General features: G+C 41.3%; 1 protein-coding gene across 1 annotated transcript in view; it reads right to left on the bottom strand.

The window, feature by feature from the left end:
* The window catches only part of AEBP2 (AE binding protein 2), a 115133-nt gene extending 104275 nt beyond the window's left edge, over positions 1–10858 (bottom strand). Inside the window, exon 1 of the mRNA XM_055571423.1 lies at positions 10718–10858. Coding sequence (XP_055427398.1) covers positions 10718–10800 — 83 coding nt within the window. The 5' untranslated portion in view covers positions 10801–10858. The remainder of the gene's footprint in view (positions 1–10717) is intronic.
* Positions 10859–12526: the final 1668 nt, after the last annotated feature.

The following is a 12526-nucleotide window of genomic DNA, read 5'->3' as shown; positions in this document are numbered from 1 at the left end:
GTTATTGAAACTGAACTTGATGGATTAGTTATTGTAACATACAAGTAACAATACCAGTTAGCACTTTATCCATCAAATCTCTAAGAAGGCAGGGAAGAGTCTAAACAAAATATTTAATATATGACATATATATTTTAAAAAGTTGAAAATTCCCTGGCAATCCAGTGGTTAGGACTCTTCACTTTCACTGCCACCCCAGGTTTGGATTCAATCCCTAGTTAGGGAACAAGGACCCTACAAGCCAAGGGGCATGGCCAAAAAAAAAAAAAAAGACAGCCTTGAGCTTGTTTTAAAAAAACAGCATATCAGCAGTTTGTAAACAGCCTCAGTTTGAAGTCAAAATAAAAACAAACAAACGAAAAAAAGGCAACCCACCTCTTCCTTTCCTGTTTTGACTACTAATCTTAATCATCCTCTTTTTCTCTTTCCTCTTCCCTTTCTCCCTTATTTCACTGCTTGCTCTTATCTACTTTACAGTCCTTATATATCTTGGTAAATTATTTTTTCAAGTGAATTTGACTGAGTTACTCTGGTTTTGTTTTTGTAGAACCTACTAAGCCTCCTCCCTCCTCACTCCCACCATGTGGATCTGCAGGGCATATAACCTCCCAGCATCACAGACAACTCGGTTCGGCTATGTGACCAAGTTCTGACCAACGAGCTGTAAGCAGAAGGGATCACGAACTTCCAAGGAAGCTGCTTGCCCTCCCTTATTTCACTCTTTGCTCCTTAGGAGAAAAGCTCTGACAAACATACACAGCGTAGTAAAAAGCAGAGATATCACTTTGCCAACAAAGATTCATATAGTCAAAGCTATGGTTTTTCCAGCAGTCATTTACGGATTTGAGGGTTGGACCACAAAAAAGGTAGTGTGTTAAAGAATTGATGCTTTCAAATTGTGGTGCTGGAGAAGACTCAAGGAGATCAAACCATTCAATCCTAAAGGATATCAACCCTGAATATTCATTGGAAAGACTGATGCTGAAGCTGAAGTTCCAATATTTTGTCCACCTGATGCCAAGAGCTGACTCACTGGAAAAGACCCTGATGCTGGGAAAGACTGAGGGCAAGAGGAGAAGAGGGCAACAGAGGATGAGATGGTTGGATGGTATCACTGATTCAATGGACATGAGTTTGAGCAAACTCAGGGAGATGGTAAAGGACAGGGAAGTCGGGTGTGCTGTAGTTCATGGGATTGAACACAACTTAGCGACTGAACAACAAAAACATTTCACTCTTCCTGTGCCCCATCCTTAGGTTAGAACACAGACATGGTGGTGGGGGTGAGCCAGCCTCCACCATGCCTACCAGGACCACACCCTAGGATGACAGGGCCCCAGCCAGCATGACTTCAATGCCACTCACCCCCATGGATTAACATCTCAGAATCTCTTGTAAAAGAGAAATAAATCTTTTATCTAGTTTGTCATTTCTAAACTGGCCAAATCAGTATCTTAATTAATGCATGTAAAATAAACAGACAAACATACTTTCCTGTTTTCCAGCAATTTGATGCTCTGGTGAGTAAAATCCTTCAATTTCCTGCCTCTCCATCTATAAACTCATCTATACCCGCACTTATTTATCTGTCCCTATCCTAATCAAGGTTTATACTATTGCAGAGTCTTAGGTATCTTAAAAAAAAAAAAAAAAAGACCGCAAGTGTATATATGGATTTTTTTCTTCCACTTCTTGGGCACACGGCAGCTCAGGTGGAGATCATGCTTCCCTAGCATCCTTTATGCTCCCTTACACCCAGTTCATAAACCTAAGCATATCTGGTCAATCCAAGCAGTGGATTCTTTGGGGTGGAGAGAAGCAGTTACCAAAGAAATGTGAATATAACCAGTTCTATAACCTTGGGTGAAAATCTAGCTCCCTTTGTACTTTTAGGACGAAAGTTACTTGCCAAATGAACAATGACTTTAGATACAGAAACATTTAAGGAGCAGGATTCTATGCCCTTGAGCTATTATGATGAAATCAGAAATCCTGGCTCAACAGAGAATGGCTTAGGAGTCATTGCTAAGGGCATCAGACAGCAAAGTTACTGTTCATGAAAGCATAAGACAAGTTTCCTAACCATTACAGATAATCCTCATACCTTGAGTAACTTTAATTTCACTCTAACATTCACATTCTATTTAACAAATCACCAGCTTCACCAATACCAAACCCATTTTTTACAGTTAGTATGCCAATTAGCAAGGCTCATGGAGGTATTCATCATAGAAGAATGTGTTATCAGCAAGCTCTGGAGTGTGTCCCTTTCTGATCTAATGCTGGCAGAAGACTATTGAATTGAGTGTTTTTTTTAAGCATTAGCTCACCCGTTACAGAACTAAAGCTTACACTGTTGGCAGATATATATAACATCACACTAACTATACTGAAATACACTATTTTTAAGTGAATTACAGAAATGTTATCAGTGAGTGGTAGTTCCATGACTAAATCCTCACCAGGAAAATATGAGCAGAGGTGATGAGTACAACCGTCACCTGAAGCGCCCTTGACTTTCTTTCCCATGTGCTTGAACAAGGCTGTGCCATCGACCCAACGTCAACATGCGATGATGGCGAAGCAACTAGATGAAAGGAATATGAACCCCTGACTGATTTCATGGTGCAAAGCTTCATGCCTATCTAGACTTACCAGACTGTTATATGTTGTCAGAGAAACAAGCTTCTATTTAAGCTACTATATTTTAGGGTGACTTTTTTTTTTCTTGCTGTACTGGTCTTCGTTGCTACACAAGGACTTTCTCTAGTCGCAGTGAGCGGGGTTCCTCTCTCTAGTTGCAATCTGCTTCTCATTGTGGTGGCTTCTCTTATTGTGGAGCTTCTCTATTGTGGAGCACAGGGTGTAGGATGCATGGGCTGGAGTAGTTGCAGCACATGGGCACAGTTGCCCCATGGCATTTGTGATCTTCTTTGTTCCTTTTCAACAAGTGGAAATGTAGTCCTTGGGTATTTTCCTACGATAAAATGGCTGTGTACAATTTTTATGGAGAGATGATTTTACAAATAAAATATGCCGTGTCTTTGTAGCTATTAAAAAAAAAAAATGTCCCTTGTATTGGCAGGCAGATTCTTAACCACTGGACCACCAGGGAAGTCCCTGAGGTGACTTTTTTTAAAATGGCAACTTAGCCTTCACTGTAATTAACAAACATTTACAACTTAACCCATCAGCTTCCATTTCCTCTTCTGAGTCTTCAATCCCATCCTTTTTTTTTTTTTTTTCTTTTTTTCAGTTCATAAACATGATCAGGTACTTTTGTGGTTATAAAGTAAGTACTGATTCCATTTTCATCTAAACATCCAAAAATGTGAACTGCACGTGCTTGTTCACTCTCTCACCTCCCGTATACTGTCTCCCTACTGCACAACAATGGGCTTCCCTGGTAACTTGGTTGGTGAAGAATCTGCCTGCAATGCAGGAGACCTGGGTCTGATCCCTGGGTTGGGAAGATACTCTGGAGGAGGGTATGGAAACCCACTCCAGTATTTTTGCCTGGGAAATCCTATAGACGGTAGCCTGCCAGGATCCTCTGTCCATGGGATCGCAAGAATTGCACACAACTCAGCGACAAAACCACCACTGCAAAATGGTATCTGATCCCACTACATGTTCATAAACTACTCTCAGTAGAATTATTAATTGTCAAACCAGTTCTGACCTTACAAATATGCTATCATATTATGATGCAAATAAGTCTCAGATCAAATTCTGCATTGTGCATGCATTTTGTGGCATATCTTCCTCTTCTCTCTTGATTTCTCTGATGCTACAAAGGAGTACATTCAAGGCTGTATATTGTCACCCTGCTTATTTAACTTATATTCAGAGTACATCATGAGAAACACTGGGCTGGAAGAAGCACAAGCTGGAATCAAGATTGCCAGAAGAAATATCAATAACCTCAGATATGCAGATGATACCACCCTTATGGCAGAAAGTGAAGAGGAACTAAAAAGCCTCTTGATGAAAGTGAAAGAGGAGTGAAAAAGTTGGTTTAAAGCTCAACATTCAGAAAACAAAGATCATGGCATCCAGTCCCATCACTTCATGCCAAATAGATGGGAGAACAGTGGAAAAGGTGGCAGACTTTATTTTTTGGAGCTCCAAAATCACTGCAGATGGTGATTGCAATCATGAAATGAAAACATGCTTACTCCTTGGAAGGAAAGTTATGACCAACCTAGACAGCATATTAAAAAGCAGAGATATTACTTTGTCAACAAAGGTCCATCTTGTCAAGGCTATGGTTTTTCCAGTAGTCATGTATGGATGTGAGAGTTGGACTATAAAGAAAGCTGAGTGCCGAAGAATTGATGCTTTTGAACTGTGGTGTTGGAGAAGACTCGAGAGTCCCTTGGACTGCAAGGAGATCCAACCAGTCCAACCTAAAGGAGATCAGTCCTGGATGTTCACTGGAAGGACTGATGTTGAAGCTGAAACTCCAATACTTTGGCCACCAGATGTGAACAGCTGACTCATTTGAAAAGACCCTGATGCTGGGAATGATTGAGGGCAGGAGGAGAAGGGGACGACAGAGGATGAGATGGTTGCATGGCATCACTGACTCCATGGACATAGGTTTGGGTGAACTCTGGGAGTTGGTGATGGACAGGGAGGCCTGGAGTGCTGCAGTCCATGGGGTTGCAAAGAGTTGGACGCACTGAGCGACTGAACTGAACTGACACTCATCTAGATTGCCAATACCCTTCATCATTTCTTTTTGCTCTTCTGTTCTTTAAATGTCGGTTCCCAAGTCTATATCCTTAGCCAACTCTCTTCTTATTTTACAGTTTTCCTGGTAAATAACATCCAGTATCCTTATTCTGATGCCTTGATGATGAAACTCAAGAGTCTCTCAGATTCATTCTCTACATGGCTGGACAGCACCAATGCCTCCCTAACATACAGGATCCTTCATTTATACGGCACCAGTAGAAAAAATTGTATGTTTGTCTGTCCCACAGTTTCCTCATATATTACCAATTGACTTCAGCTTTTTTGTGTCCTTCAAGAACTGTCAGGCTCTTTGAGTGAACATCAATAGAGGCCACTAATTGAATCAGGAGGAAGCTATGAAAGCCCCTTCCCCCACCCAACATTCACATCAGATAGTAGATTACAAGGCAAACAAGCCTTAGTCCAAATTCTTTGAAATGTATAAATTTATATTTGCAAGTGGACAAAAAAATAGTCATATATGCCCATTTAAGGTTAAGGAAATCCTCTCTCTGTCCTAAGGCATTCCTAAAGCATCTTGTATGAGAGGCTCACTCTGAGGTGGGTCAAGCAATGTCCAAACAGCAGAATCAGCCAACTTTCTACTCAGTCTTCCAGGAGACACTCCAAGAATTGAATAGTAGGTGGACCTAGAGATTATCATACTAAGTGAAGCAAGCCAGACAAAGACAGACAGATATCACACGATGTCACTATATGCGGAATCTTAACAAAATGATACAAGTGAACTTATTTATAAAATAGAAACAGGCTCATAGAAATAAAAAATTAATTTATGGGTACCAAAGGGGAAGTGGGGAAGGGAAAAATTAGGAGTTTGGGATTAGCAGAAACAACTACTATATATACAGTAGATAAACAACAGTTCAGTTCAGTTCAGTCACTCAGTCATGTCCAACTCCTTGTGACCCCATGAATCGCAGCACGCCAGGCCTCCCTGTCCATCACCAACTCCTGGAGTTCACTCAAACTCACGTCCATCAAGTCGGTGATGCCATCCAGCCATCTCATCCTCTGTCGTCCCCTTCTCCTCCTGCCCCCAATCCCTCCCAGCATCAGAGTCTTTTCCAGTGAGTCAACTCTTCACATGAGGTGGCCAAAGTACTGGAGTTTCAGCTTTAGCATCAGTTCTTCCAATGAACACCCAGGACTGATTTCCTTCAGAATGGACTGGTTGGATCTCCTTGCAGTCCAAGGGACTCTCAAGAGTCTTCTCCAACACCACAGGTGAAAAGCATCAATTCTTCGGCGCTCAGCTTTCTTCACAGTCCAACTCTCACATCCATACATGACAATGACCTACTATATAGCACAGGGAATTATGTTCAGTATCTTGTTATAAAGTATAATGGAAAAGAATCTGAAAAAGAATATATATGTATGAGTGTATGCTTCCCAGGAAGCTCAACGATAAAAAATCCACTTGCCAATACAGGATACATGGGTTTGATCCCTGGTTCGGGAAGATCTCCTGGAGGAGGAAATGGCAACCCACTCCAGTATTTTTGCCTCGGAAATCCCAAGGACAGAGGAGCCTGGCAGGCTACAGTTCACGGTGTCGAAAAGCTGAACACAATTGAGTAATTCAATACACACACACAGACACACACACATATATAACTGAATCACTTTGCTGTATATCAGAAACTATTAATAATACACTATAAATCAACTTTAATTAAATTTAAAAAAATAAAAGAATAAAGAAAACAAAAGACACTATTTTTTAAAAAACTGAACAGAAGGCATTGGGGAGAGGTAGACAGCACAGAATCATGTAGAATTTACATTGAGAAGGCAGTAGGTTGCTGGGCTTTCTAGCACTTATTCACCATATATCAGATCTATGAGTGTATCCTAGGTATCAGGCAGTGTGCTCAGCACTGATACAGAGCTATGGGGGGTAAATCCAAGAAAAATTCCTGCTTTCATAGAACTTAACTCTCTGATCAGGTGTTTCCTGTACCTTATTCTCACAAGTATGACAGGGCTCTGAAGTCTTTCTGGCCAGCCACATATCAGGAACACCATTCATTTCACCAATGAAAATGTATTTCTAACATCCCTTATGCTAATTAATGAACCTTCTGATATAAATTTCAATAAAGATCCTTGAAAGGCTTAAGTAGCCACCTGGGGAGTATGGATTCCTGATTAGGGCACTTCAGATGATAACTAACCACCTCTGGAGTGTGAATTCCTAATAGGGTAACTCTAATGATAACTAACCTCCCCTAGAGTGTAGATTAGAGTTAATTTACACACAAGTACATTACACTGTTTAGAAGGAAGTATTTTAAAGTAAATTATTACAGAGGCAATATGACAACATGGCAGGAAGCATGGTTGCTCAGAACTCCGAAGTTTCACACAGAGCTTTTAAAATTCTGAAGCATGCTACCTCCCTAGGACTCCCAGATCCTCCTCAGGATCCAGCAACTACAGGATCAAAAAAAGGCATCAGGAATCAACAGGCCTCGCCTATTGTCTGTGGTTTGTACCCATCCTGAATGGCCAGCACCCACACAATTCAAATCACTGAATAATTTTTTCTTTTTTGTCTAAGAAATATATATATATTCTTAACACCAAATTTTGCATTGGGTATAGCCGGTTAACACTGTTGTGGTAGTTTCAGGCGAAAAGCAAAGGGACTCAGCCATACATATGCATGTGTATGTTCTCTCCCAAATTCCCCTCCCATTCAGGCTGGCACATACCATTGAGCACAGTTCCATGTGTTATACAATAGGTCTTTGTTGATTATCCATTTTAAACATAGTAGTGTGTACAGAATGATCTCTGTTTGCTTCCAAGGCAAACCATTCAATATCATGGTAATACGAGTCTATGCCCCAACCAGTCACACTGAAGAAGCTGAACGGTTCTATGAATAACTACAAGACCGTTTAGAACTAATACCCAAAAAAAGAGATCCTTTTCATTATAGGGGACTGGAATGCAAAAGTGGGAAGTCAAGAAACACCTGGAAAACAGGCAAATTTGGCCTTGGAGTACAGAATTAAGCAGGGCAAACGCTAGAAGAGTTTTACCAAGAGAACTCGCTGGTCATAGCAAACACCTTCTTCCAACAACACAAGACAAGACTCTACACATGGACACAACCAGATGGCCAATACCGAAATCAGACTGATCATATTCTTTGCAGCCAAAGATGGAGAAGCTCTATACAGTCAGCAAAAACAAGACCAGGAGTGAACTGTGGCTCGGATCATGAACTCCTTATTGCCAAATTCAGACTTAAATTGAAGAAAGTAGGGAAAAACAATAAACCATTCAGGTATGACCTAAATCAAATCCCTTATGATTATACAGTGGACGTGAGAAATAGATTTAAGGGACTAGATCTGATAGATAGAGTGCCTGATGAACTATGGACGGAGGTTCGTGACACTGTACATGAGACAGGGATCAAGACCATGCCCATGGAAAATAAATGCAAAAAAGTAAAATGGTTGCCTTAGGAGGCCTTACAAATAGCTGTGAAAAGAAGAGAAGTGAAAAGCAAAGGAGAAAAGGGAAGATACAAGCTTTTGAATGCAGAATTCCAAAGAATAGCAAGGCAAGATAGATAAGAAAGCCTTCCTCAGCGATCAATGCAAAGAAATAGAGGAAACCAATAAAATGGGAAAAACTAGAGATCTCTTCAAGAAAATCAGAGATACCAAGAGAACATTTCATGCAAAGATGGGCTCGATAAAGGACAGGATTGGTATGGACTTGACAGAAGCAGAAGATATTAAGAAGAGATGGCAAGAATACACAGAAGAACTGTACAAAAAAGATCTTTATTACCCAGTTAATCACGATGGTGTGATCACTCACCTAGAGCCAGACATCCTGGAATGTGAAGTCAAGTGGGCCTTAGAAAGCATCACTGTGAACAAAGCTAGTGGAGGTGATGGAATTCCAGTTGAGCTATTTCAAATCCTAAAAGATGATGCTGTGAAAGTGTTGCACTCACTATGTCAGCAAATTTGGAAAACTCAGCAGTGGCCAAATAACTGGAAAAGGTCAGTTTTCATTCCAATCTAAACCAAAGAAAGGCAATGCCAAAGAATACTCAAACTACCACACAACTGCACTCATCTCACATGCTAGTAATGTTCAAAATTCTCCAAGCCAGGCTTCAGCAATACATGAACTGTGAACTTGCAATGTTCAAGCTGGTTTTAGAAAAGGCAGAGGAACCAGAGATCAAATTGCCAACATTTGCTGGATCATCGAAAAAGCAAGCGAGTTCCAGAAAAACATCTCTTTCTGCTTTATTGACTATGCCAAAGCCTTTGACTGTGTGGATCACAATAAACTGTGGAAAATTCTGAGAGAGAGGGGAATATCAGACCACCTGACCTGCCTCTTGAGAAACCTGTGTGCAGGTCAAGAAGCAACAGTTAGAACTGGACATGGAACAACAGACTGGTTCCAAATAGGAAAAGGAGTATGTCAAGGCTATATATTGTCACCCTGCTTATTTAACTTATATGCAGAGTACATCATGAGAAACTCTGGGCTGGAAGAAGCACAAGCCGGAATCAAGATTGCCAGAAGAAATATCAATACCCTCAGATATGCAGATGATACCACCCTTATGGCAGAAAGTGAAGAAGAACTAAAGGGCCTCTTGATGAAAGTGAAAGAGGAGTGAAAAAGTTGGCTTAAAGCTCAACATTCAGAAAACAAAGATCATGGCATCCAGTCCCATCACTTCATGGCAAATAGATGCGGAAACAGTGGCAGACTTTATTTTGGGGGGCTCCAAAATCACTGCAGATGGTGACTGCAGCCATGAAATGAAAAGACGCTTACTCCTTGGAAGGAAAGTTATGACCAACCTAGACAGCATATTAAAAAGCAGAGACATTGCTTTGCCAACAAAGGCCTGTCTAGTCAAAGCTATGGTTTTTCCAATAGTCACGTATGGATGTGAGAGTTGGACTATAAAGAAAGCTGAGTGCCACAGAATTGATGCTTTTGAACTGTGGTGTTGGAGGAGACTTTTAAGAGTCCCCTGGACTGCAAGGAGATCCAACCAGTCCATCCTAAAGGAGATCAGTGGGAGTTCTTTTAAGGACTGATGTTGAAGCTGAAACTTCAATACTTTGGCCACCTGATGCGAAGAGCTGACTCATTTGAAAAGACCCTGATGCTGGGCAAGATTGAGGGTGGGAGGAGAAGGGAACAACAGAGGATGAGATGATTGGATGGCATCACCGACTCAATGGGCATGAGTTTGGGTAGGCTCCGGGAGCTGGTGATAGACAGGGAGGCCTGGCGTGCTGCAGTCCCTGGGGTCACAAAGCCTCGGACACGACTGAGCGACTGAACTGAACTGAAGTGTGTGCAGTGAAAGTGAAAGTTGCTCAGTTGTGTTTGACTCTTTGTGACCCCATAGACTATATAATCCATGGAATTCTCCAGACCCTTCCCTTCTCCAGATCTTTCCAACCCAGGGATTGAACCCAGGTCTCCCGTGCTGCAGGCGGATTCTTTACCAGCTGAGCCACAAGGAAAGCATGTAGAGTGTGCACAGGACCTTCCCAAAGTCCGTAACTTTCTCCTCCCCCAGGCAACCATGAGTTTGCTTTCTAAGTCTTTGAGTATCTTTCGGTTTTATACGTCACTGCAGCACTGTTTACAATAGCCAAGACATGGAAGCAACCTAAATGTCCGTCAACAGAGGGATGGGTAAAAAAGATGTGGTACATATATACAATGGAGTATTACTCAGCCATTAAAAAGAATGAAATAATGCCATTTGCAGCAACATGGATGGACTTAGAGAGTGTCCTATTAAGTGAAGTAAGTCAGACAGAGAAAGAGAAATATTGTGTGACATCCTTATATGTGGAATATAAAAAGAAATGAGACACTCATGCTCAAATCTTTAGCCATGAAGACTCTAACAAGACTGTCTGAATCTCATCCCAATTACCTTAGGGAAGGAGTTATAATCTTCCCAGTTTGGTCCTGGGATCCATGTCCAAGTTGATTGGCACTAGCCAGGTCACAGGACATTTACACTCTCCTTGGGCAGGATGATGGGGATGCTTGCAGACCTCATGTAGGAGTCCAAGACAGGTACACTGGATTGCTCCAGTGTCAGCGGTCTGCTAGGAGGGCAAGTCAAAAGGACAAAAGCCCAAAGGTGTTGAAGATGTAAGCAGGAGAATGGATAACAGAATGCAAGAGGGTAGAAAAGGAACTAAAAGCAGGACTTTATTAAACTGGTTACAGTATTTTAATCTTATATCAATGAAATATTGAGGGATTTCTCTGGTGGTCCAGTGGTTAAGAATCTGCCTTCCAATGCAGGGGACTTGGGTTCAATCCCTGGTCAGGGAACCAAAACCCCACATGCCGAGGGGCAACTAAGCCTGCGCACTGCAACTAACACTTGACACAGCCAAAACAAATGAATAAATACACAAATATTTTTTAAAAATTAAAAAAAATATAAATAAAATATTGAATTTTATTTATATCAAAAGAGATGACAATGTATACTCGAAATGCTATAGGTTCTGGGCTATGCATATTAATACATATATGTAGTTCCACAGATGACCTGAGCGTGTAAGCAGTGTCTTATTGTGATATTGTGACATAATAAGAACATATATTTTGGTGCTTCTGCCTGACTACTGGCCAAAGCTCCTAAAACTATTATAATTTCTTAAGCAATAAAGATTCTTGAGAATAGATTGGACAACAAGGAGATCAAACCAGTCAATCCTAAAGGAAATCAACTCTGAATAGTCATTGGAAGGACTGATCTTGAAACTGAAGCTCCAATACTTTGGCCACCCTATGCAAAGAGCTGATTCATTGGAAAAGACCTGAGGCTAGGAACACTTGAAGGCAGAAGGAGAGGAGGGTGACACAGGATGAGATGGCTGGATGGCATCACTGATTCAGTGGACATGAACTTGGGCAAATTCCGGGAGATAGTGAGGGACAGGGAGGCCTGACATGCTGCAGTCCATGGAGTTGCAATGAGTCAGACATGACTTAGTGACTGAACAGCAACAACAAGCAATAAAGCTGTTAGGAGCACATTTTGTTTTAATATTTAAAAGTTCAGCTCCTGACTCAGAGCTATAAACCATGTGGAATATCCTGGATGATAGAAACATCTTTTGTTCTAATGATGCAACTCTTGGAGGGCTTTTTGGATAAATCAGGATGGGGGCCTGTCAGCAAAAAACCAAGCCCTGATTAGAAGCTTGAAATTTTTGTCCCATTCCCCTCTTCCAGGGAAGGGAGAGGGGCTTGAGCTTGAGTTAGTAATCTATCATGTGTATGTGATTAAACCTCCATAAAAATCACCAAGATATGGGGTTCAGACGCTTCCAGGTTCATGAACACATACCTGAGTCAAAAGGGTGGTGCTTCCCAGCTCCTAGGGGAGAGAAGACCCTTCTGGTTTACACTGTATATCTCTTCATCAAGATGTTCATCTGTGTCTGTGATTATATCCTTTATTATATAATAAACTGCTAAATATAAATGTTTTGATTTCTGTGAGCTATTCTAGCAAACTATTAAACCTGAGGAGGAGGTCATGGGAGCCTGACTGATAGCCAGTGGCTCAAAAGTACAGGTGACAACTTGGGATTTTCAATTGGAGTCTGAAGTGGATCAGTCTCATGGAATTGAGACCTTACCTTGTGAGCTAACTTCAGGCAATTGTGTCAGAATTGAACTGAACTGCAGGACACCCTACAGGTGGTTAGAGTCAGAA

The sequence above is a fragment of the Bubalus kerabau genome, chromosome 1, assembly GCF_029407905.1.
Source record: "Bubalus kerabau isolate K-KA32 ecotype Philippines breed swamp buffalo chromosome 1, PCC_UOA_SB_1v2, whole genome shotgun sequence".
NCBI lineage: Eukaryota > Metazoa > Chordata > Mammalia > Artiodactyla > Bovidae > Bubalus > Bubalus kerabau.
Note: the sequence above shows the minus strand (reverse complement) of the source record. Positions and strands in the feature narration are given on the sequence as shown.